The following is a 26,915-nucleotide window of genomic DNA, read 5'->3' on the forward strand; positions in this document are numbered from 1 at the left end:
TTAAAGTTTGCCTACCCCTAGTTTATATGGTGCAGTCCATACGGTATATCATGGCTGGAGATCCATGTTTTGTGGCCCCCATTGAACCCACTAGGGACCCAGTGTGCATTGCACAGCTAAAAATGAAGAGATCTTTTATTGGGCTGTAAAAACCAGATGAGGCCATAGTTTAGAATCTAAGGCAAGTAGACAGCTGTGGAGGGGGATTAGCACAGTTCAGTTTGAAAGTAATATGTGGAAGTGTGGATTTAGTAACAGGTGTTATAAAGCTATCCTTTGACTCTAATGCATTAAAATAGCTTTGAACCCTTACTTTAGTTTTGATTTTTTTTTTTTTAAGTGAGGACCAGTAAGTTATAAATTTAAAAAAATAGATCTGGCCGCAATATGAACCTTCATGCCAGAGTTGTCCCCCGCTGTACCTTTTCTCCGCCATAAGATGCTGCCAGTCTTCCAGGTATGGTGGGCCAATGACTGCATAGTCACGTGATTGGGAGGGACTGTGGCAGGATGACATCACAGGAGCACATCCTCCAAACTGTGCTCCTGCAATGTCACCTTGTAACAGGAAGTGTCCGAATAAGCACCTCCATGGCAGGATCACCACAGAGTATTTTAATGAAATCTGCAGATTTAAAAATATTGAAAATGACTTTTGAAATGACAACATGTTAAAACTTATATGAGATTTTACTGATTGAGTTTACTTCTATTTAATTAATACGGATTTTATCATCTCTCTTACCAAGATGACTTCTGTACTGTTGTATCAGCTTAACATCTGTGTCATCGATATCATTACTTTGTTCTCTCTTCTTGGTGATGGTGAAGTACAAGATACCAAAGAAGAACATCTTAATGTCGTTTAGGCCTGTGCTGATATCAAAACAAGTAACAAAATCCCTGAAATCACTTGAATGAAGCAGTTTTTTTATCCACAAATCGTCACCGATTGTTGATCTGGAGAAAATCCCAAGTCCGGACTGAAATAAAAGAAATGAACATACAAATGTCTCCATGCACTAAAAGATATTGGTACCACTGTACAAAGAAGACTTGAAGCCCAGCTGAACTTCAACTTAAATCACTCTATGTGCATTCAAACAAAAGGAGTTCCAAGTTGTACAGTTTATTTTTGTTAGCGAGCCACCACATCTTAAAGCATTTGTTACACTAAAAAAATTAAAAAAATAAAGATCCTGTTCCTTTAAAACATGTTATACAGCACAGTGCTTGTGCTGTGTAATTTGGCCCCTTCTATCACCTGAAATACCTGGCTGATCCTGCCAGTTTCTGCTCTCCCCCCTGTAAAGTGACCACGGTATATCATGGCTGCTGAGCCCTGACACTGTGGTCAGTTTTACGTGCCTCCGTAATCCACCGTGTCTCCTCTCTGCTCTCCTGTGTCCTCCACCACCCTTCCTTGTCAGCTAGTGACAGTGCCCGCTCCTCCACTCCTGCAGCTAAAATAACTTTTAGATTTTCATACATCCCTCTCGGTTTCCTAATCCTGTGTGCCCCTGTGTATATGCTTTATTAAAATATGCCATTCTATACTTTATGTAAGAGCACTGTTTGCGCTCACGTGTCTCTCTCCTCATCTCCTCCTCTCCTCCCAGGCAAATGGGCGTACCGGTACGCCTCTTTGAATTTGCCGCCATGCGGGCGCGCACACGCCTGCCGCGTACCCTGTGATTGTGCCCGCGGGTCCCGTGGACTCGATGTCCGCCGGTATCCGGCGATCGTGTCACAGAGCTGCAGAACAGGGAGATGCCTTTGTAAACAAGGCATTTCCCTGTTCTGCCTAGTGACATGACAGAGATCTACTACACCCTGTGATCGGGAGCAGTGATCTCTGTCATGTCACTTGTAGCCCACCCCCCCCGAATCTCTCCCTAGGACACACTTAACCCCTTAATCGCCCCCTAGTGTTTAACCACTTCCCTGCCAGTGTCATTCTTCTGGCTATAGCGCGGGCGCGTAGTGGTTAATGTTAAGTTTGCCAAGTCTATTTCTAATTTTGTCCTCTGTTAGCCATGAGGGTGCTTTCTGTGATATGTCATGACGATAAACATTGCAGTTTTGGTTATTGAAGCCCCCTGATTCCCTTGTGAAGACTGAGAAGAAGAATAAATTCAATACCTTCGCCATCTCCCCATCCTTAGTAACCAGATTCCCTTCATCATTCTTTATGGAACCAATATGATCTGACCTCTTTTTTCTTACTATTTATGTACTTAAAGATTGGGATTTTTTTTACTCTCCTCCGCTAATTGCTTTTCATGTGCTATCTTTGCCACCCTGATTGAACCCTTACATTTCTGGTCACTTTCTTTGTAAAATTGGAATGCTGATGATGATCCCTCAGCTGTGTATTTTTTGAAGGACTTCTCCTTTGCTTTTATATGCATTCTTACGTTGGAATTAAGCCACCCAGGACTTTTTTTTAGCTCTTTTAAATGTATTTCCCATTGGGATGCACTGGCTAATACCCTTATTTAATATGCTCTTAAAGCATACCCATTTTTCCTTTGTGTTTCCTCTTTGTTCTTTGTTCCCATTTTTTCCCATTTAGTATCTTCTAGTAAGGATCATAGTTTAGGGAAGTTGGCTCTTTTGAAATTCAGTGTCTTTGTATTCCACTTATGTTTCCCATTTGTGTGTTTTATACTGAAACAAATTGACCTGTGATCGCTGTTTCCTAAATTGCCCCGTATGTCCACATCCGTGATCAGGTCTGTATTGTTGGTAATCAGTAGGTCTAGTAGCACTTTGTTCCTAGTTGGTGCATTTACCATCTGACCCATGAAATTGTCCTGCAAGACATTTAGGAACTGGCGAGCCTTAGATGAATGTGCGGTTCCTTCCACCCAGTCTATGTTTGGATAATTAAAATCCCTCCTTATAATGACACTTCCCATTGTTGCTGCTAATCCAAATTGTAATAGAAGGTCCGCCTCTGCCTCCTCCCTCTGGTTAGGGGGCCTATAGCATACTCCCGGTATTACTTTCCCCTTAGTTTCCAGTTCTCCAGGAACCCAAACCCCTCCTTACTACACCAGCTTCTCAGCCACTTGTTCACTTCCCTAATCTCCCTCTGCCTTTCTGGTGTGGCTCAAAGTACCGGTAGTATTCCTGAGAAAACTACCTTGGAGGTCCTATTCCTCAATTTAGATCCTAAGTCCCTAAAATCGTTTTTTAGGACACTTCATCTACCTCTGACTTTGTCATTGGTGCCAACATGCACCATGACAGCTGGGTCTCCCCCAGCCCCTCCCAGTAATCTGTCCACCAGATCCGTGATGTGCCGAACCTGAGCACCCAGTAGACAACATACAGTTCGGCTCATATCTCATATGCAGAGCTACTGTTTATGCCCTTGGGGGTCACCGTACATGCTGGAGTCTGAGGTTTTTATAAGATGACCCATGAGGTCAATTTTTGAGTCATTATTGTGTTCATGCTGGTTGACTTTAATGTGCCAATGTTCTCTCTGTGAGGGCCACTTGTAGGGGGCCTGAGCACAGAGGGGGGCCCACACAGGGAGGGGGATTAGTGATGACAAAAATTGCACAGCTCTTGCTCCAGCAGCTGAAAGCTGGTCTCCCTCCTCTCTCTGCTGCTAGCTTTTATCTGCTGAGAAAGAGACAGTCGTCCCTCACTAATCCCCCTCCCTGTGCAGGCCTCCTCCTCTCAGGCCGGCTGTAATGCGAGCTTTGCTCCTGAATTTGTTATTTTTATTATACAGGATTTATATAGTGCCAACAGTTTGCAGTGCTTTACAACATGAGAGCAGACAGTACACTTACAATACAAATCAATACAGGAGTGATCAGAGGGCCCTGCTCATTAGAGCTTACATTCTAGAAGGGAGGGTCAAGTGGAAACAAAAGGTAATAACTGTGGGGGATGAGCTGATGGAGAAAATGAAAATACAGTTGTTAAGTGTAGGTAGGGTAGGCTTCCCTGAAGAGAAGGGTTTTCAGGGATTGTCTAAAAGCTAATAAAGTAGGAGATAAGCGGACAGATTGGGGTAGGGCATTCCATAGGCTTGGAGAGGCTTTGGAAAAAGTCCTGGAGGCGAGCATGGGAGGAGGTGACAAGGGAGCTAGAGAGCAGGAGGTCTTGAGAGGAACGAAGAGAACAAGTAGGTTGGTATTTAGAGACTAGGCTAGTGATGTGGCTGGGGGCGAAATTGTGGATAGCTTTGTACGTAGTTGTTAGTATTTTGAATTTAAATCTTTGGCCAAGTGGAAGCCAGTGGAGGGATTGACAGAGAGGAGTAGCAGACTCAGAGCGATTGGTAAGGTGGATGAGTCTGGCAGCAGCATTCATGATGGATTTAAGAGGTGATAGACTATATAGAGGTAAGCCAATGAGATGGGAGTTGCAGTAGTCGAGGTGAATTAAGAGCTTTGTTGAGCCATTGGTTAGAAAGGGGCGTATTTTGGAGATGTTGCGGAGGTTGAGGCGGCAGGATTTGGACAGTAATTAGATGTGTTGCTTGAAGGAGAGTTCAGAGTCCAGGACTACACCTAGAACCTTGGCATGTGGGGATGGGCTTATAGTTGTGCCATCGATTTTGACAGAGAGATCAGGGGAAGGGTAGGGGCATATGGGTGAGGAAAAATTATGTTTGGTTTTGAATAGATTGAGTTTGAGGAAGTGGTGTGACATCCATACTGATATATCTGATAGTAAATTAGTGATATCTGAGGAGACAGAGGGAGTGAGCTGAGAGGTAGAGAAATAGATTTGGGTGACGTCAGCGTAGAGATGGTATTGAAAGCCATGGGAGGCTATCAGTTGACCTAGGGAGGAGGTGTAGATTGAAAATAGGAGAGGTCCAAGAAGAGAACCTTGGGGGACCCCAACAAAGAAAGGAAGGGGAGAGGAGGAAGTAGAGTTCCAAGAAACGCTAAATGTGTGGTTGGATAAGTAGGAAGAGAACCAGCGAAGAGTACAGTCACGGAGACCAAAGGTGTGGAGTTTTTTGAGGAGGAGGGGGTGGTCAACCGTATCAAAGGCAGCAGAGAGGTCCAGGAGAAGGAGTACAGAATAATGTCGATTTGTTTTGGCCATTAGTAGATCATTTGTTAGTTTTAGGAGAGCAGTTTCTGTGGAGTGTTGAGGACAAAATCCAGACTGAAGGGGTTCAAGAAAGCTATTATCAGCGAGGTGGATGCTCAGTCGGTTGTAGACCAGACGTTCGAGGACTTTGGATATGAAGGGGAGCAAGGAGATGGGGCATAGGTTGTTAAGATTGGATGGGTCCAGTGAGGGCTTTTTAAGTATGGGTCTGACAAGTGCATGTTTTAGAGAGTTGGGGAAGATGCCAGAAGAGAGGGAGAGATTGAAGATGTGGGTTAGAGATTGTAGCATAGGGCCAGAGGGTGAACGTAGCATTTGTGAGGGAACAGGATCCAGAGGGCAGGTGGTAAGGTGGACATTACCAAGTAGTTTAGCAACCTCATCTATAGTGTAAAGTGAGGAGGGTATCGGAACAGTAGAGATCTCCGCACAAATTGTATCAATCTTCTGTTTGAAGTGATTGGGCAGTGAGTGAGTTGGCGGGTGGAGGCGGTGGTGGACGAAGTAGAGAGTTGAAGGTAGAAAAGAGTTGACGGGGACAGGATGATAAGTTGCTAATGAGAGTGATAAAATAGGTCTGTTTGGCAGAGAGGAGGCTGGAATTGTATTTTTGGAGGGCAGATTTATATTGGTTGAAATCTCTCTGAGACTTATGCCCTGTACACACGATCGGACATTCTGACAACAAAATCCATGTTTTTTTCCAAAGGATGTTGGCTCAAACTTGTCTTGCACAAAGTTGCCGGAAAATCTGATCATTCTGAATGCGGTGACGTAAAACACTTATGTCGGGACTATAAACGGGGCAGTAGCCAATAGCTTTCATCTCTTAATTTATTCTGAGCATGCATGACACTTTGTGCATTGGATTTGTGTACACACGATCGGAATTAAACCGATTGGATTTTGTTGTCAGAAAATTTTATAGCCTGCTCTCAAACTTTGTGTGTCGGAAATTCCGTTGGAAAAAGTCAGATGGAGCCCACACACGATCGGAATTTCCGATAACACAATCCGATTGCACTTTTTCTGTCGGAAAATCCAATCGTGTTTACAGGGCATTAGTCTTACGCCACAGGTGCTCATGAGCACGACTATGTTTTTTCAGACTTCTAGTATCATCTGTTTGCCAAGTTTGAAGGGGTCGGGGCCTGATTCTGTGTGTAGTGAGGGGGGGGGGCAGTGAGTCCAGTGAGGCTAGAAGTGAAGCGTTGTAGACAGAAGTGGCTAGGTTGGTGCAGGATAGGGGTGAGATTTTGTCATAGAGGTTTTCGATAGCAGAGTAGAGAAGAGAAGGGTTCAGATGACATAGGTTTCTGCGGGTAACTTTTAGGCAGTTGGAGGGAGAGAAGGTGGAAGAGAGGGAGAGCATGAAACTAATATGGTGGTGATCTGAATGCATAGTTAGAGAGGTTGCATGGAGTGCAAAGGTGAGAGAAAACAAGTTCAAGGGTATTGCCTTTGGAGTGGGTAGGAGCATGTATCCACTGCTTCAGGTCAAAGGAGGAGGTTAGGCTGAGAAGTTTGGAAGTGGCAGGAGTGTTAGTATTATTAGGGATGTTGAAGCCGCCGAGAATGATTGTGGGGATTTCAGAGGAAAGAAAGTAGGCTAGCTAGGCAGAGAAGTCATCAAGAAAGGTGGATACTGATCCAGGGGGCCTGTAGATCACAGCTATCCTTTGAGAAATTGCAGTGAAAAGACGACTGCAGTGTGCTTCGAAAGAGGAGAGTGACAGAGAGGGAGGTGGGTGTAGTACCTGGAAGGTGCTATGTGGGGCTAGAAGGATTCCGACACCTTCCCCCTTACGTCCACTGGATCTGGGGGAGTGAGTCCAGAGAAGACCACCATGGAATAGGGCAGCAGAAGGCGCAGTGTGGATTCGTGGAGCCAGGTTTCGGTAATGCCAAGTAGGTTAAATGAGTTGGCGATAAAGAGGTCATGGAGAGAGGTGATTTTGTTGCAGACAGAGCGGGAGTTCCAAAGGGCATAAGAGAAAGGGAGTCTGGTCTTGGGAAGAATAGAAATGGGAACTAAATTGCATTGATTGCGGCTGCTGCCAGAGGGTGATGGGTGCATGGGGTACAGTTAAATGGTGGAGGCCCAGGGTTTGGGGATATATCTCCAGAGGTTAGGAGAAGCAGGAGGGTGTGGGAGGTAATATGGGAGTGAGATTTATATGAAGGGACATTCCCCAGGGTCTTGGAGATTTTTAGTGTGTGGATTTAGAATAAGCAGGAGTTGGTGGGTGCAGTAATAAGGAGAGAACAGAAGTGAGGGTGATATATATATGCTGTGGGGGGGGAGAAGAGGGGTGAAGCAGAGATAGTTTTAGGATAGAGGACAGAGCTGCCAAAAGGAGTGGTAGAGAATGCATTTTACAAGGAGAAAGAGCTAAAGGGGTAAACAAGGTCACCTGATGTCTGGTGTGGTGTTTTTCAAAGTTTTTTTCTTGTGTCCCTTCGCTTTGTGCAATCGCTGAAGTGCAGAGTTAGAAGTGCTGCCACTTATAGAAATAGCCCACTTTGAGAAAGAGCCCCAGTTGCAAATGTGTGCCCCCTGCAAATGCTTCCCCCAAAAGAAGCTTATATTTATACTGATAGGGGTGAGGTGTGGGTGGATTTCAATTATCACTCAGGAGGTAATAAAGCTTGGCTGGTTAACAGGGCAAAATTCTTACTTCAGAAACAGACTAGCAAGAGGGCACTAAAGTTAAATAGGCCATAATTTTGGGTAAGACAAGGGAGATAATAAAGCATTGTAATGTGGACAGGTCTACAGACTGTTAAGTAAAAATAACATACTAGCATTATTAAAGGCACATAAGAAAAGCAGATAGCAGTGTTTCAGTTTTTGGGTGGAGATGGTTCAGTTAGCACATACCAGCATTATTAAAGGCACATAAGCAAAGCAGATAGCAGTGTTTCAGTTTTTGGGTGGAGATGGTTCAGTTAGCATATACCTGTAGGATGAGAGAAGAGATTCTCAGATGAGACAATCAGATAATCAGATAATCAGTTAATGATGAGTGCAGAGTCAGAAGTGCTGCCACTTATAGAAATAGCCCACTTTGAGAAAGAGCCCCAGTTGCAAATGTGTGCCCCCTGCAAATGCTTCCCCCAAAAGAAGCTTATATTTATACTGATAGGGGTGAGGTGTGGGTGGATTTCAATTATCACTCAGGAGGTAATAAAGCTTGGCTGGTTAACAGGGCAAAATTCTTACTTTAGAAACAGACTACCAAGAGGGCACTAAAGTTAAACGGGCCATAATTTTGGGTAAGACAAGGGAGATAATAAAGCATTGTAATGTGGACAGGTCTACAGACTGTTAAGTAAAAATAACATACTAGCAATTATTAAAGACACATAAGAAAAGCAGATAGCAGTGTTTCAGTTTTTGGGTGGAGATGGTTCAGTTAGCACATACCAGCATTATTAAAGACACATAAGAAAAGCAGATAGCAGTGTTTCAGTTTTTGGGTGGAGATGGTTCAGTTAGCACATACCTGTAGGATGAGAGAAGAGATTCTCAGATGAGACAATCAGATAATCAGTTAATGATGAGTGCAGAGTCAGAAGTGCTCCCACTTATAGAAATAGCCCACTTTGAGAAAGAGCCCCAGTTGCAAATGTGTGCCCCCTGCAAGTGCTTCCCCCAAAAGAAGCTTATATTTATACTGATAGGGGTGGGGTGTGGGTGGATTTCAATTATCACTCAGGAGGTAATAAAGCTTGGCTGGTTAACAGGGCAAAATTCTTACTTCAGAAACAGACTAGCAAGAGGGCACTAAAGTTAAACGGCCATAATTTTGGATAAGACAAGGGAGATAATAAAGCATTGTGATGTGGACAGGTCTACAGACTGTTAAGTAAAAATAACATACTAGCAATTATTAAAGACACATAAGAAAAGCAGATAGCAGTGTTTGAGTTTTTGGGTGGAGATGGTTCAGTTAGCACATACCAGCATTATTAAAGACACATAAGCAAAGCAGATAGCAGTGTTTCAGTTTTTGGGTGGAGATGGTTCAGTTAACATATACCTGTAGGATGAGAGAAGAGATTCTCAGATGAGACAATCAGATAATCAGTTATTGATGAGTGCAGAGTCAGAAGTGCTCCCACTTACAGAAATAGCCCACTTTGAGAAAGAGCCCCAGTTGCAAATGTGTGCCCCCTGCCTGTTATCTTTGTTATCTTTGTAACTTTGTAACTTTGTTTCTCTCCCTCTGTCTCTCTGTTCTGAACTGCCCAGCCTGTATTTTTTTTCATCTCATCTTAATTTTTATTTATTAACTCAGTTTTATCTTTTAGATTTAGCAGGGATTCTGTGAGTTATGTTGTATTTGTGTCTGCTAATAATGATCTGATTGTATTTTTAGGAAAATATAGCTTTAATTATTTTTTGGGGTGTGAGCTGTAACTTTGGTTTCTGACACTTGTTCCCTACAAGTTAAAATCAGTATTTTTAGCTAGAAAATTACTTAGACCCCCCCAAACATTAGATATATTTTATAGCAGAGACCTTAGTGAATAAAATGGCGTTCCTTGCAATATTTTAAGGTGCACTGTATTTGAGCAGTCTTTCAAATGCATTTTTTTTAGAAGAAATAAACTTTCATGAATTAAAAAAAAAACAGTAAAGTTAGCCACATTTTTTTGTATAATGTGAAAGATGATGTTACGCTGAGTAAATAGATACCTAACATGTCATGCTTTAAAATTGCGCACGCTCGTGGAATGGCAACACACTACAGTACTTAAAAATATCCATAGGCGTCGGTTTAAAAATGTCTACAGGTTACCAGTTTTGAGTTACAGAGGAGGTCCTCTGCTAGAATTATTGCTCTCGCTCTAACAATCATGGCCATACCTCACATGTGTGGTTTGAAGACTGTTTACATTTAGGTATGCAACTTATGAATGCATTCGCTTCTGCGCGCGAGCACGGAGGGATGGAGAGCTTTAAAATTATTTTATTATTATTTTTTTTTATTTATTTTTTTAAATTGGCCTTTTAATTTTTTTTATTTTTTTGATCACTTTTATTGCTGTCAGAAGGAATGTAACAGTAATAGTCAGTGACAGGTACTCTTTATGGAGGGATTTCTAAGACCCAAAATCCCTCCTTTGCACTTAAAGGCATTCAAAACGCCAAGTTTGGCTGTTTTGAATACTAACATTTTTCTACATTCATTTGGCGCCTTTAAGCCTCCAATAAACTGGAAGTGATGTTATGACCGAGTCTCGATCAAAGCCAATTCCAGCTTCGTTTGGGTCTCTGCCCAACCGGCAGACATGCCGGCTGGTCGTTTGGGCCTCCCGGTGGGACGGGCGAGCTGCGTAAGGCGGCGGGAAGAGGGGTGTCCCCTCCCACTGCTTGTGCTTAGCCCCATCAGTTGATATCCCAAGAAAGCCGACCTTTGGCTCTAAAAAACAGTATGGGGGGTGATGCCTGCAGCTACATGCATTACCCCAGTACAACCCCTTCAAGTCGAAGGCCGCATATTTCGTTACATCGGCGTGAAGGGGTTAATATTTTCTTGGTGGGGGGGGCCTTTCAGGTAGTGCTCTCTGTGACCCAAACTTAATTTACAGGTGCCGCTCAAGGCTCCACCAGTTACATTGTTGTGGCACCACCACCAAAGGCCCATTTTTTCTGCCCCTGTTTAACAGGGGCATGCAATTACAATTTTTGATATAATATTTCACAGCAGGGCCCATTCCAGCACCCACCAAGAGTAACTGTGAGGGCTTACAGTGTTGTGGTACCACCAACACCTAAGGCCCAATTTTCTGCAGAGTATATAGGGCACGCCGTATTGTATACATACTGCTGTTCAGAGTATATAGTGCCTGGGGGGCCTGGGGGACCCCCACGCCATTTTTTCTAAAAATTTGGGTGCGGGGTTCCCTTTAATATCCATACCAGACCTGAAGGGCCTGGTATAGATTTTGGGGGGACATCCATGCCATTTTTTTTTTTATTTCTGAGAGTTTTTTCTATATTGACGGGATCTTACATGTCACGCTTCAAAGTTGCGCCCGCTCGTGGAATGGCGACAAACTTTTACCCTTAAAAATCTCCATAGGCGATATTTAAAAAATTCTACAGGTTACATGTTTTGAGTTACAGAGGAGGTCTAGAGCTAGAATTAGTGCTCTCGCTCTAACAATCGCGGCAATACCTCACATGTGTGGTTTAAACACTGTTTTCATTTGTGGGTGCTACTCACGTATGCGTTTGCTTCTGCGCGCGAACTCGTCGGGACGGGGTGCTTTAAAATTTTTTACATTTTTTTCTTATTTATTTGACTTTAATTTTTATATTTTGACACTGTTTTAAAAAAAAATAAAAAAAATTGGTCACTTTTATTCCTATTACAAGGAATGTAAACATCCCTTGTAATAGAAAAAAGCATGACAGTTCCTCTTTAATGTAAGATCTGGGGTCAAAAAGACTTCAGATGTCATATTTACACTAAAATGCAATTACGTCATTTAAAAAAATATATATAAAAATAAAATGTCCCTTTAAGAGCATTGGGCGGAAGTGACGTTTTGATGTTGCTTCTGCCCTGCAATGATATGGAGACGGGTGGGGGCCATCTTCCCCTCACTCATCTCCATGTCAGCCCAGGGACAGGACCCGATCACCTCTGCCGACAGCTCCGGTAAGCGTCGGGAGGGACCCTCTGCCGATAAAAGTGATCTTGCGACGGTGTGACAAAATGACCTCCGTAAGATATTCACATAACGTACAAGTTTATGTTGTTTACTTCTATATGCCATTCTTGCTATAGTAAACAAAGCTAAGCTGTTTCATCAGACTGAACCCAGGGTGTCAGAGGTGTCGGAGGACTTGCAGGGTCAGGGCAACTAGTGAGGTACAGATTCTACCAGCTGCATACACATCTGCAAATTTCTGGGACAGGTAGCTTATGATCGGACAAATTTTGTAGAACCGACCATAGTCAGGATCACCCCGGTGATGACAGAGGTTATTGTCACTGAAGTGCATAAAACGCATTATTCTCACATATCTTTTCTTGACCATGGCAGCAGAGAACACGGGCATATGATGAATCGGGTTTGTGGACCAATATGACCCCAAGTCATTCTTTTTGTAATGCCCATGTTAAGGGTTAGGCCCAAAAAAGTTTTAAATTCAGAAACCGTGATAGGTTTCCACTCAAACAGCCTGACAAGGTATGAGTTTGGATTGGCATTGAGTTGGTCTACAATCAAATTATAGTGGTCTTAATAATGACTTTAAGATTTTCAGTCGTATACTAGCGGATCGTCTCCCTGGTCTCTCCAGACCAAACAGGCATCATCCCGAGTAAGCAAATTACAGACAACATACGGCTAACCACTAATGTGATACTGGATGCTGACATTAACTCCCGCAAGGTCTTGTTACTTAGCCTGGACATTAATAAGGCCTTCAACAGCGTCCTATGGCCCTATTTAGACTCAATTTTCGCCAAGTTTTGCTCTACTGGGGAATTTACCCCATGGCTTTAAGGCTCTTTACCATAATCCCCAAACCCGTATCAATCTCCCTGGGTGCAACTCGGAATACTTCACTTTAGGTAGAGGCACTAGACAGGGCTGCCCCCTCTCGCCCCTGTTGTTCGTCTTGGTGATCGAACCACTAACCCTAACATCAAAGGTTACACGAAAAGAACACTCAAGAATATAAACTGAAAACACAGTCACTTCCAGCGATAATAGGTCTTCCAAGGTGCGGCGTAACAGATGTCAGATAAAATGGTGGTGTGAAAGGTATATATGGTATCCCAAAACTAGGTGGATGCTGCCTTCCTCAGATGGGGTAATCTGAAAGGAACTACAAGAAAAACAGAAATGGAAGGCGCGCACACCTAGTGCATTACCAGAGATAATTTAACAATAAGAAATTTTTGTATAAAAGTGGGTACTCACAAAATGCAACTGACAAAAGGCCATAAACACAGTGCATGGACCTGCACAGAACACGGGGTACAGCTAAAGCGTTCCGGGGGCACACCCCCTTCCTCAGAGCTAGGCTGGCCTAGCTCTTAGAACACCACCGCCGTAACACGCTGCAGGCAAGGTAGGCGTCCAATCACAGCGCCTGTCGTTTCAGCCAATCAGGTGACAGGTAACAGACCCGAGCACCTGATTGGCTGAGAATATTCATTCGCTTTCCTAACACAACGCTGAGTGAACTGCGAGCGCCCAGTATGGCGCCCGCTGTTCGCCTTTTTGGACGCCTATTAGAGCCTATGGCTCTAATCTGGTGCTTTCAAAAAAAAACCCTCCGCTGAAATTCAGGTGCCCGGCATCTGGCAAAACAAGAAACCCCGTACGAGCAGACAGATGATGTATAGGGCCCAGCCTAGAGGCGGCCTAGGCTGCCCTGATCTATGGAAATACTTCTTGGCGTCACGCCTCATACAATTAGCTGAATGACAGACCTCCCCCTCCTCTATTCCATAGTTGCAGTTTGAAAGGACCTCGGTTGTCCCCTTCTATCTCCCTGGTCTCCTTTGGTTAAGCTCCGTTTCTCCTAGATGTTGCACCTCTCAACGGCATAGTGGGCCAGTCCCTGTACCTCTGGTTCCTTTATAGGGTAAAATTTTAAATTACTCTCCAGTCCCGCGTGTCTAACCTCCTACCTACAGTAGGTGATCCCCAGTTCCCCCCGGCCTTTAACAAGGATAAAGAGTTCTCAAATTGGATATCACAGGGCCTAGTGACTCTAGCCTCTTTGCTATGGGGTTCATCCTTTTGCTCATTTGAACATCTCCAACAGAATTATGCCACAGCTCAGAATTCTACAAATACCTACAAGTTAGGCATTTCTTCTCTAAAATGTTACCTCTAGCGGGTGATGGGGCTGTAACACCATTCGAGAACCTTTGTGGGGAGACCTCTAGAGACAAAGGGACTATCTTAACTTTATATCAATACCTTAATGACTACAATAGTACAGCCAAATCACCAGCTATGCTAGGATGGGAGGCGGAGACTTGCCAGGAGATCCCCGAGGAGGACTGTTATGACATGGTCACCAACATGCACAAATGCACACGTTCCATCGCCATTAAAGTGGAGTTCCACCCACTTTTACAACTCTTCAGCATCCCTCACTAAACTGTGCACTGTAAACAAATTGGATATTTTTTTATTTTTTTTCTCAGCACCTACTGTATATCTGCTGTATTCATTTTTCACTTCCTCCTCCCTGGCCGCGGCCCATCGCATCATTTCCTGTTTGCAATGCCTTCTGGGAAGGGGCGGCAACTTCCTCTGATACTGCCGTTGCTATGGAAACCTGACCTAAAAACCTATTACAGTGCTTGTGCTGCACTGAGCATGTGCGAGATCTGCAAGGATGAGATCCAGGAAGAAATACAGTCTGGCTTCAGATGCCCACACTTAAGATGGCCACGGCCTGCTGTAAGTTTATAAAATAACAAACTACTGCTATAAACTACCAAAACAGACCTTAGTTTACAGACTAACTTTACTAGAATACATTAAGCTTGTGTATTATAGGGGTATTTTTATTTACCGTAAAAAGTATCATTTCGGCCGGAACACCACTTTAAGGAGACTGTGGTTAAGCTGCTAACCCATTGGAACTTTACCCCCGATAGACTGAATACGATTTTCCCCTTAGTTCCTGATACATGTATTAGGGGTTGTCAAGACAGGGGCACTCTTCTCCATACATTCTGGAGCTGCTCGGTGTTGAAACCCAGATAGCAGGTGCACCTGTGACCCTGACTTTCCAGATGTGCATTTTATTTGCAGAGCTCGCGGAGCCCCCCCCCCACCAAAAGCTGGTGCACACACTTTTTAGTGCCATCCACTGGGCAATTGCCCTAAAACTGGCTCCTCAGTTTTATGGTCATAGGTGCTCCCTCGCATGGAATCCATTAAATTGATGGAAAGAGTACACCACACCCTTGTGGTCACCATGCACGTATTTGAGCGTAAATGGGCTAATTGGTTGCCTCATCAGTTTTAACTTGAATGTGGAAAGCTTCTCTATTACCCTATTTGAGTTCCCTGGACGAGCGGATGACCCTAGAGGATAACACACCTAATACTATTGTTTCACATATATTGAAAGATTTATGACTAGAGCTTACTTTTTTGTACTCTGTCTAATTATAATGCAGAAACTACCCTGTTTCCTTATTCAGATTTTTCTTTTGTCTAAAAGTTGTTGTTTTACTATTCTTATTTTTCTTTTCCAACGATCGTTGGAGAGCTAATCACCTACAAATCATAGGTTGGCTTTTGGATGTGCGCTTTATTCCCTCCATGCAATTATATATTATTATTATTATTATTATTATTATACAGTATTTATATAGCGCCAACAGTTTACGTAGCGCTTTACAACTTGAGGGTAGACAGTACAAATACAATACAATTTGATACAGTAGGAATCAGAGGGCCCTGCTCCTTAGAGCTTACAATCTAAGAGGGAAGGTCAAGAGATACAAGAGGTACTTGCTCAAATATGTAAATAAAAATATTTGTAAATAAAATTATAGTGGTCTTCATTGAAAAAACAGCCCACAAAAAGTCAAGGGGCATTGTTAAATTTGTTGTTTCCACCTGAACCCTGGGCTGGGCTATAAATGAATGGGGATAACAGGTGGTGCTGAATCTGGGGGCAGCCAATTAGGGGTTGCAAGCACCTCTGGAAGGCCACTATGGTCTCTACAGGCCTGTGCTCAAATTCTTGGTTGCAGTACTAGCTAGCCACCTCCCCAGCTTGTACCGCACTTCTGGTGATCGCCTCTTCACCATGAGATACTGCAGTATTGGTGTCTAAAAGGCCAGGATGCACTATGCCGCTGGTACTTGCCAGATCACCAAAATGTAGTGCAGCGTTAGTACTTGCGCCCTGCTACATCTGAGCATAATCATGTATTTCTAACACTTCAGCAACAGGGGGTCAAGTACGCCTGATTTTAACAAAGACTTCTTTATAATCCTCCAAACTAGCTGTCAGGGTGCTGCTGCTTTCTACAGGTTCATATTCTGAGTCAGACAGTGAGACTTCCCCTTCGCTCTCATCTGTCGTGCTCAGAATCCTGTATGCCTCTTCACTAGTGTACCTTTTTTTGGACATTTTGGGCACTAAATTTACAGGTACCTAGTGCGACTCATGGGAAAAAGAGCACCTATCTGTCAGGGACTGCTTGCATACTAAAAATAAAACTAACTGTAATGCCGCGTACACACGAGCGGACTTTACGGCAGACTTGGTCCGGCGGACTTTTCGACGGACTTTCCGACGGACTTTCGGAATGAACGGACTTGCCTACACACGATCAACCAAAGTCTGACGGATTCATACGTGATGACGTACGACCGAAAAAAAATAAGGAAGTTGATAGCCAGTAGCCAATAGCTGCCCTAGCGTGGGTTTTTGTCCGTCGGACTAGCATACAGACAAGCGGACTTTTCGACCGGACTCAAGTCCGTCAGAAAGATTTGAAACATGTTTCATTTCTAGGTCCGTCGAACTTTTGGGAAAAATAAAGTCCGCTGGAGCCCACACATGATCGAATTGTCCGACGGACTCCGGTCCGCCGGACCAAGTCTGCCGTAAACTCCGCTTGTGTGTACGCGGCATTAGTGCTAGCAGTGAACGGGCCTGATCTTGCTAACACTGCAGTTTTGCGGACAATGTATCAAAAGGTGACAGTAATCAGAAAAATGATACTGATGCCGCACTTGTTGAGGGGGATTGAGGGCTAAATACAAGTGCTGGCAGTGATTGGGGCTGATCCTGATAACACTGCATTTTTGGGGACACTATACTATTGGCGACACTAGTATAGTTCTGACCATAACCAGGATATGGACCCAGACAGACACTATATTAATAATGGTGAGTGAGCAGCAATTTATAGTGTGTGGAGGGCAATCAGGGACTGGCGTTAACTGATACTGGCTGGGAGGGACACTAACTGACTCTAAATGACACTATTTTACGTCGCTAGTGACTCTAATACAGTGATCAGTGATAAAACTGTACACTGTCACTGTACTTATTACATTGATTGGGTGATAGAGGTGATCAGGAGGACAATCAAGGGGTTAACTGTGTGCCTAACAAGTGTATGTGTGCTGGCTTTACTCACAGGCTGGCTTTGCTTCCTGATTTCAACTCTGAACTGTAAGTGAGATTAGAAAAGCAGAACCAGCCAGATCTGGCTTGTCTGTTTACTAAAACACTTACAGTGTATTGTGTATATATATACATCCTAGGTGTTGTGTATATATATATATATACAGTGGGGCAAAAAAGTATTTAGTCAGCCACCAAATGTGCAAGTTCTCCCACTTAAAAAGATGAGAGAGGCCTGTAATTGTCATCATAGGTATACCTCAACTATGAGAGACAAAATGTGGAAACAAATCCAGACAATCACATTGTCTGATTTTTGAAAGAATTTATTTGCAAATTATGGTGGAAAATAAGTATTTGGTCACCTACAAACAAGCAAGATTTCTGGCTCTCACAGACCTGTATCTTCTTCTTTAAGAGACTCCTCTGTCCTCCACTTATTACCTGTATTAATGGCACCTGTTTGAACTTGTTATCAGTATAAAAGACACCTGTCCACAACCTCAAACAGTCACACTCCAAAATCCACTATGGTGAAGACCAAAGAGCTGTCGAAGGACACCAGAAACAAAATTGTAGACCTGCACCAGGCTGGGAACACTGAATCTGCAATAGGCAAGCAGCTTGGTGTGAAGAAATCAACTGAAGGAGCAATAATTAGAAAATGGAAGACATACAAGACCACTGATAATCTCTCTCGATCTGGGGCTCCACACAAGATCTCACCCTGTGGGGTCAAAATGATCACAAGAACGGTGAGCAAAAATCCCAGAACCACACGGGGGACCTAGTGAATGACCTGCAGAGAGCTGGGACCAACGTAACAAAGGCTACCATCAGTAACACACTACGCCACCAGGGACTCAGATCCTGCAGTGCCAGACGTGTCCCCCTGCTTAAGCCAGTACATGTCCGGGTTCGTCTGAGGTTTGCTAGAGAGCATTTGGATGATCCAGAAGAGGATTGGGAGAATGCCATATGGTCAGATGAAACCAAAGTAGAACTGCTTGGTAGAAACACAACTCGTCGTGTTTGGAGGAGAGAGAATGCTGAGTTGCAACCAAAGAACACCATACCTACTGTGAAGCATGGGGGTGGCAACATCATGCTTTGGGGCTATTTCTCTGCAAAGGGAACAGGACGACTGATCCGTGTACATAAAAGAATGAATGGGGCCATGTATCGTGAGATTTTGAGTGCAAACCTCCTCATCAGCAAGGGCACTGAAGATGAAACATGGCTGGGTCTTTCAGCATGACAATGATCCCAAACACACCGCCCGGGCAATGAAGGAGTGGCTTCGTAAGAAGCATTTCAAGGTCCTGGAGTGGCCTAGCCAGTCTCCAGATCTCAACCCCATAGAAAACCTTTGGAGGGAGTTGAAAGTTCCTGTTGCCCAGCGACAGCCTCAAAACATCACTGCTCTAGAGGAGATCTGCATGGAGGAATGGGCCGATATACCAGCAACAGTGTGTGACAACCTTGTGAAGACTTACAGAAAACGTTCGACCTCTGTCATTGCCAACAAAGGATATATTACAAAGTATTGAGATGAACTTTTGATATTGACCAAATACTTATTTTCCACCATAATTTGCAAAAAAATTGTTTCAAAAATCAGACAATATGATTGTCTGGATTTGTTTCCACATTTTGTCTCTCATAGTTGAGGTATACCTATGATGACAATTACAGGCCTCTCTCATCTTTTTAAGTGGGAGAACTTGCACAATTGGTGGCTGACTAAATACTTTTTTGCCCCACTGTATCTTTGTGCCATTAGAAGGTTCACAGCCAAAATCATTGGCTGCAAGCCTGCTGACAAACTTGTGCTGTGTCTAACCACAGCTCTAGAAGCAGGGGGCTTGCACCTATAAACCAGGAAATTCCCCTGCAACGTACGAGTACGTCGTAGGTAGACCACAAAGCCGCCGGCCAGCAGTATATGTTAAATTGCTGGTTGGCAAGTGGTTAGGCAGTTAAAGCAACTTTTATGTTTTCTTTTGGAAAAAAAGATTTAAACCAAATAAATAAACTCTGACCTTTATAAGCCCCCCCCCCTGCAGTGTTATATAATTTATTCCAACCCCTGTAACTCTCACTTCTGTTGGAAAATTTGGTCTGCAAAAAGGGAGTGGAAAAATAATTGATCTACAGACAGGATGATCAGGTAATGTTATGGGGGGGGGGTTAGCAAAGAAAGGTTAGGTGACTCACCTTGGTGTGAGGGAGTCGCCAAGGGACTTATACTGCATCTGTTATTCCACAAATAGATGTGTGGGTCAACCTACCGAAAATGTTAAAATATATGCAAGGGTATGGGAAAAAGTTACTCCAGGCAAGATACTGCAATAGCAACGTTGCTATTATTATTATTAAAAAGTAGCACATACAGGGCCCATGGGCACAAACACCAAGGAGCGGAAATGTATGTCCCCTGTCAAAAAGTGTGTAGGTTTAATCTGGTGATTTGCACTATCAATCCCTATATAATAGAGCTGCACGATTCTGGCTAAAATGAGAATCGCAATTTTTTTGCTTAGAGGATAGATTACGATTCTCGCAACATAACATCATCTTTCACATTAAAACAAAAAAAAAAAATTGCGCTAACTTTACTGTTTCTTTATTTTTTTATTTATTGAAGTGTATTTTTTCCCCAAAAAATTGCATTTGAAAGACCGCTGGGCAAATACAGTGTGACATAAAATATTGCACCAATTGCCATTTTATTCCCTAGGGTCTCTACTAATATATATATATATGTATATGTATATGTATATATATATATATATATATATATATATATATATATATGTATATACACATATACACACACACACATATATATATATATATATATATATATATATATATATATATATATTAATGTTTGGGGGTTCCAAGTAATTTTTTTTTAGCAAAAAATATTGATTTTAACTTAAGAAAGAAGTGTCAGAAAAAGATTTAGACTTTAAGAGGTTAAACTTCCTGCATTATTTACATGTTGTTTAAAACTTGGCAGATTGCCCTGGTTATTTGTTTACACAGAGAAGTTCTATCCCTTTGATCTAAGAAGGAAGTTAGTTACAATGTTTCAAGTTCTAAACTTGGCAGACTGCCCTGAAGCTTTCTTTTGACAGCTGAGTGAGCAGATAATCTCTCCACTTCTTTATATGAAAGAATCCACAAACTCAGCAGAACAGAACGTCAGAGGGGGTGAATCGAGATCACGTTTTTTTTTAACGATTATTTGTGCAGCTCTACTGTATAACGGCAATTAGCCAGATTACAACACAGATAGACAGTGATATAACCACTCAAGGAACTACAGGTGAGGGGGTTGGAATGTATTAAAAGTATACACATTATCAGTGTAACCAATGTTTGTCCAACCAATCCCCCTCCAGATGATTAAGAGAATGTGTTGAACTATGTAGCAGGGGTTCCAGGGGTGAAAGTGATAGCACAGTTCCTTTCAGTGGGACAGAACTTCAGACTCTGGCAATGAGCACTCCTTAAGGGTTAAAGTCCTGTGTATCAGGGTGTCTCCTGTTACGATCATCTCGGCTGATGGCCGGGGATCCCTTTGTTTGAGCAGTGACAGTTGTCAGCAATAGAGTGTTGGCATATAGCCAACTTACCGTTTGTTGTATACACTTGTGTTGAGGGGGAAGCGCATTAGCCGTTCAGGTACTGATCTCCCAGTTGGTGTCAGCACAGAGCTTGCTTGTCTCTCTCACTGATTGTGTGTGTTCCCAGGCAGGAGTTCAGTTCTTGTGTCAGTCTTCTTTCATTCCTGGGAACAATAGTTGCCCTCACCCTCCTGCTGTTAGATGGTGTGCTTCAGGGCCCAAAGGTAGTGCATCCCTGGCTTAACATGTTTCGCCTGCCCTGCTCTTTGGCAAGCTTCTTCAGGACCTTTAGGGTTTGCAATTATCTATTTGTCTTTCTTATCATTTAAAACTTTGAATCCAATAAATATAAAAAACATTTTTCCAGCATACTGCCTGGGGTCACTCAATACCGACTTTTTGGGAACTTCTTCCCATACCCTTGCAAAAATGTTATCACACCCTTGGTGACAAATTGTCATTAAATATCTGCTTCTTACCTTCTTTGTTTCCTGCTTACAGTTTTTCTCTGTAAAGAACAAAAGAAAAAGAGGTGACATTGTGAGGTCAGCAATGCATGTCTCTATGTATGCTCCACTGACAGGTTCTCTTAATTGAATTATGAAGATAATCCCCTCCATTAGTACATACTCCCTATAATAAGACCACATTTATATTATAACAGTGACTTGGACTCATCTGTGTTCATTGTAATACTCCTAATATTCCAATGTATTTCTAGGAGGATAATAGAGGAATAAAATTGTGGAATGTTTCCATTACCTGTAGCCTCCTGTAGGATCTGGTAGATGTGTCGGAGTTTATTGGCCATTCTTCTCTCCACTGATAGAGGGTTTATTTTATGTTCAATCAGAGATCTAATTTCTGCTTTGCTGAGAGTCAGGAGTTCCCATTCGCAGCATCTCTCCTTCATCCACCATTCTGTTATCTGCCTCTCTAAAGTTATATTCTCCACATCAGTTATTGCAACTTTTATTTTTCCTGGATATACAAGAGTAGACAAGACCATAGGTTACACAATACAAGTAATAACCAGAAATACAGTATCTCACAAAAGTCAAAAGTAAGTACACCCCTCACATTTTTGCAAATATTTTATTCTATCTTTTCATGTGACAACACTGAAGAAATTACACTTTGCTACAATGTAAAGTAGTGAGTGTACAGCTTGTATAACAGTGTAAATTTGCTGTCCCCTCAAAATAACTCAACACACAGCCAATAATGTCTAAACCGCTGGCAACAAAAGTGAGTACACCCCTAAGGGAAAATGTACACATTGGGCCCAACGTGTCAATATTTTGTGTGGCCACCATTATTTTCCATCACTGCCTTAACCCTCTTGGGCATGGAGTTCACCAGAGCTTCACAGGTTGCCACTGGAGTCCTCTTCCACTCCTCCATGACAACATAATGGAGCTGGTGGAGGTTAGAGATCTGGCGCTCCTCCACCTTCCATTTGAGGATGCCCCACAGCAGGGGTGTAACTAGAAATAGCAGGGCCCCATAGCAAAATGATGTATGGGGCCCCCCTGCAAACAGCCCCCCCCCCCCACAGCTGCCCTAGTGTCAATGCAGCGTGACCTGTGCCCAATACAGCCTGGTCTGCCTGTGCCCCATACAGCCCCACCTATGCAGAGGAAGAGGCAAGCCACCCAGATCAGCAGAGAGCTGGATTGCCCGATGTAATAGCTTTCATTTGAATTTCCCATCTTCCCCGGGCTAATCGTCACATAGCCCCACCTCTTGGCCCGATGCCTTTGATGATGTCACATGTCCCACATTGGATCGGCGTTCTGTCTATCAAAGGCACCGGGCCAAAAGGTGGAGCTATTTGACGTGAGCCCTGGGAACACTGGAAGTTCTAATGAAAGCTCTTACATCGGGCAATTCAGCTCTCTGCTGATACGGACAGCTCGCCTCTTCCTTTCCCCTCTCTTCCCCTGGCTGGGAGACTGTGCCGGCGTTGCTCTTATCCTCACTGGGCCCCACTCAGCTGCGGGCCCCATAGCGCCCGCATGGGTTACTATGGTGGTAGTTATGCCCCTGCCCCACAGATTCTCAATAGGGTTTAGGTCTGGAGACATGCTTGGCCAGTCCATCACTTTTACCCTCAGCTTCTTTAGCAAGGCAGTGGTCATCTTGGAGGTGTGTTTGGGGTCTTTATCATATTGGAATACTGCCCTGCGGCCCAGTCTCCAAAGGGAGTGGATCATGCTCTGCTTTCTTGTGCATCATCTTTATAAGAGGCTTCCTTCTAGAATGACAGCCATGCAGACCAATTTGATGCAGTGTGTGGCGTATGGTCTGAGCACTGACAGTCTGCCCCCCCCCCTCAAACTTTGCAGCAATGCTGGCAACACTCATGCATCTATTTTCCAAAAGACAACCTCTGGATATGACGCTGAACATGTGAACTCAACATGTGAACTCACCTTCTTTGGTCGACCATGGCAAGACCTGTTCTGAGTGGAACCTGTCCTGTTAAATCGCTGTATGGTCTTGGCCACCGTGCTGCAGCTCAGTTTCAGGAGCTTGGATATCTTCTTATAGCCTAGGACATCTTTATGTAGAGCTAGAATTATTTTTTCAGATCCTCAGAGAGTTCTTTGCCATGAGGTGCCATGCTGAACTCCCAGTGACCAAAATGAGAGAGTGATAGTGATAACATCAAATTTAACACACCTGCTCCCCATTCACACCTGAGACCTTGTAACACTAACGGGTCACATGACACCGGGGAGTGAAAATGACTAATTGGGCCCAATTAGGATATTTTCACTTAGAGGTGTACTGACTTTTGTTACCAGCGGTTTAGACATTAATGGCTGTGTGTTGAGTTATTTTGAGGGGACAGCAAATTTACACTGTTATACAAGCTGTACACTCACTACTTTACATTGTAGCAAAGTGTCTTTTCTCAACTTTTGTCACATGAAAATATTTACAAAAATGTGAGGGGTGTACTCCCTTTTGTGAGATACTGTACAAGGCATTGATCTAAAAAGATGGTTTAAAGTGGGATACGTGCCATTAAATTCCTACATTCAACTTTATTTTATTGTAAAATATTTTTGGTGCCAATATTCCTGAACATAGTAGATTGTACAATCAGACTGTATTGTGTGTGCCTGGCTGTACATTCCATTCACAAATATTTTGCAAAACTTTACCCCCTTCCCACCTGTAATCTGTTGTAATCTGTTTATTCATATTCCCCAACATGATGCCCCATACCATGGATATTTTATTAAATGTCCTCTTATTTGAGAGTCAGCAACTGACACTTTGCATGGCTGCTGGCTCTCAACTCCCACAGTCAGGGTCCACTCTGATGATCAGGAGCCTATCAGAGTGGTTCTCATTATGTAACCATGCGATGTCTCAGTGAATCCAGTAGATCTCTTTCTCACCTGTGACTCAGTATGGCTTGCTTACCATGATTTTCTCTGTAGGAATCCAGGAATTTCCTCACATTAGACAGATACGGAAGAAGGGTCTCCCCGGGGTTTGAGAGACAAAGAACAATGACAGATGATCTATCAGTCAAAAATTTCCATATATCTTCTTCAATGTGAGAGATGTAGCAGAAAGTATTTTTTTTAGAGGCTGAAATATCTAGCAAATCCTTTACTATTTGTGATACGTTGGTGTTGTGGTCCCAGACGAAGACGCTCAGGAACTCTCTGCTCTCCTTCCCGCTCACCATATCACTGAAACACCACAGAGAAGAAATAGTGAGAAGTCCATTTTTATTTGTTAATATAAATATAAAAGTGATATAAAGAAATTATGTATACAAATTCTGGGTGATATCCAGGACTGTCTCTAACCTTCCTGTCTGTTAATGGGAATGAGGACCACCAGTACTGTAGGTAAGAACATAAGCACACTCATGGGCCACTGCCTAGGAACACAAAGTGAACAGCACCAGATATCAGAATTGATTATTTGTCATATATTTTTTCTTATTTTGCTCCCCTCTTCAGCCTTTCTCTGAACATTTGTGGCTGAATTTAAAAAGAAAAATGTATCTGGAAGGAGGTGCTGAAAGGAGTCAGAAGATTCATTACAGTTCAAGAAACATAAAATGTGTGTCTGCATGGAAATCTGATCCCAGGCTGCTTCCATCAGCGCATTCTCTTATTCAATTATTTTTCCAATTATGAGCATTTTAACTCAATGTTTAAACATTTTAGGTCCACCCTATAGCAGTTTTACTGCTACAGGGTGGCACCAGGACCGCCTTTAAGGCGGGACAAAAGGCTCAGCTGCCCTGGGCCCCATCATTGTTGTGGGGCCCAAAGCAGCTGCCTCATACTTGCCAACTATACCAGTTTAAATTCCCTTGTCCCTTGAAGTTTTAGTCCCGTGCTGTGTCCAGATATCTCAGTGTGAAGTCTTGTTACAAATGATGCCCAGTTCTGCCCTATCATTGTGTATAGATGACCTGCAGACCCACTGTTTACATGTAAATAGCCTGCTTTGATATGTAAATAGTGGCGGCATTGATTGTAAATAGAGGTGACATTCATATGTATATCAGATAAGCAAATTGGAGGTGGATGGAACCCTTTTTAAAAATAACATGGTGCCACAGCATCCTGAATTTTGGTGTATGTGAATACGCACATCTCAGTAGATATGTAAGGGTGTCATTAACAATTAATGGCACTGCTGTGTATCTGCTAAAGGGCAGCACGTTTCTGTGGTGAAGCGATTTTGCATGCATTCCCGACACAGGCAAATGTGAACGCAGGCTAAATGTCTCAGTTACATTGGTGGTCAGTGTAAATCTTCTCATTACATTGGGGCTTGGTGTACAATCCTCTCATTCACACTAGTGGCCAGTGTGAAGGTCCCCCTTACATTAGTGGTTAGTGAAAAATCCCTCCTTACATTGGTGTTTACTGTGAATGCTTCTATTACATTAGTGGTCAGTAGGGATGAGCTTTCTGTTCGGGTCGAACATGAGTTTGACTCGAACATTGGCTGTTCACCCGTTTGTCGAAAACCGAACGTTATGGGCCATTCGAGCCAAATTCGAGTGTCGCGTAACGGCCCATAATGCACTGCGGGAGCACAGTGCATTGCTGTATGATGATTGGCCAGAGCATGCACCATGACCTGCATGCTTTGGCCAATCAAAGTGTCCTCAGCTAAGAGAGCCATAATTGGCCAAAGGTAGGGTGCCTTTTGCCAATCATGGCTCAGGGGGACTAAGTCCATGCCCCACACTATATAAGGCCGCCTGCACGTCGGCCTTGTGTACTGTGTTTTTGGCGTGGACGGAGAGAGATTGTCATTTAGATTGAGCAGGCAGGCTGGCAGATTATTCAGTTAGCTGCAGTGTATTTATTATTTATATATATATATATATATATATATATATATATATATATATATATATATATATATATATATATATCCACTGTATCCAGTTTAGCTAGATCTCACTGCAGGCCGTTACTGGTGTACTCTTTCTAATATACTTCAGGCAGGCAGGTGATTGTTAGCTGCAGTGTATTTAATATATATAGATATATATATATAGATATATCTATATATATATATATCTATATATATAGATATATCTATATATATATAGATATATATAGATATATCTATATATATCTATATATATATATCCACTGTATCCAGTTTAGCTATATCACAATGTAGGCCGTTCCTGGTGTACTCTTTCTAATATACTTCAGGTAGGCAGGTGATTCAGCTAGCTAGGGCTGCCACTAACGATTATTTTCATAATCGATTAGTTGGCCGATTATTGTTTCGATTAATCGATTATTCGGTTAATAACCTTAAAAAAAAGTGTGGTGTATAATTTAGTTAATGTGTACAGTTTTAAAAAAAAAGGTAATTTATTCTTAAATATCTCTATGCAGTGGTAAATATAAATAACCAACTATATGGTTAGGGAGCAAAATATTGAATCCACTCTGAGAACAGACAGAAGAGATATACTGTATATACTATTAGAGAAGATATACTGTATATACTATTAGAAGAGATATACTGTATAA

General features: G+C 42.8%; 1 protein-coding gene across 1 annotated transcript in view; it reads right to left on the reverse strand.

Moving 5' to 3' along the window:
• Positions 1 to 698: 698 nt before the first annotated feature.
• Positions 699 to 26,915, reverse strand: part of LOC141148231 (uncharacterized) — a 56,753-nt gene continuing 30,536 nt past the window's right edge. Inside the window, exons 2-5 of the mRNA XM_073635479.1 lie at positions 24,310 to 24,584; positions 21,634 to 21,852; positions 21,351 to 21,379; positions 699 to 983 (exon numbers count right to left, since the gene is read on the reverse strand). Of these exons, the coding sequence (XP_073491580.1) occupies positions 714 to 983; positions 21,351 to 21,379; positions 21,634 to 21,852; positions 24,310 to 24,584 (793 nt within the window). The 3' untranslated portion in view covers positions 699 to 713. The remainder of the gene's footprint in view (positions 984 to 21,350; positions 21,380 to 21,633; positions 21,853 to 24,309; positions 24,585 to 26,915) is intronic.

Source organism: Aquarana catesbeiana, linkage group LG06 (assembly GCF_042186555.1).
Source record: "Aquarana catesbeiana isolate 2022-GZ linkage group LG06, ASM4218655v1, whole genome shotgun sequence".
Classification (NCBI taxonomy): Eukaryota; Metazoa; Chordata; class Amphibia; order Anura; family Ranidae; genus Aquarana; species Aquarana catesbeiana.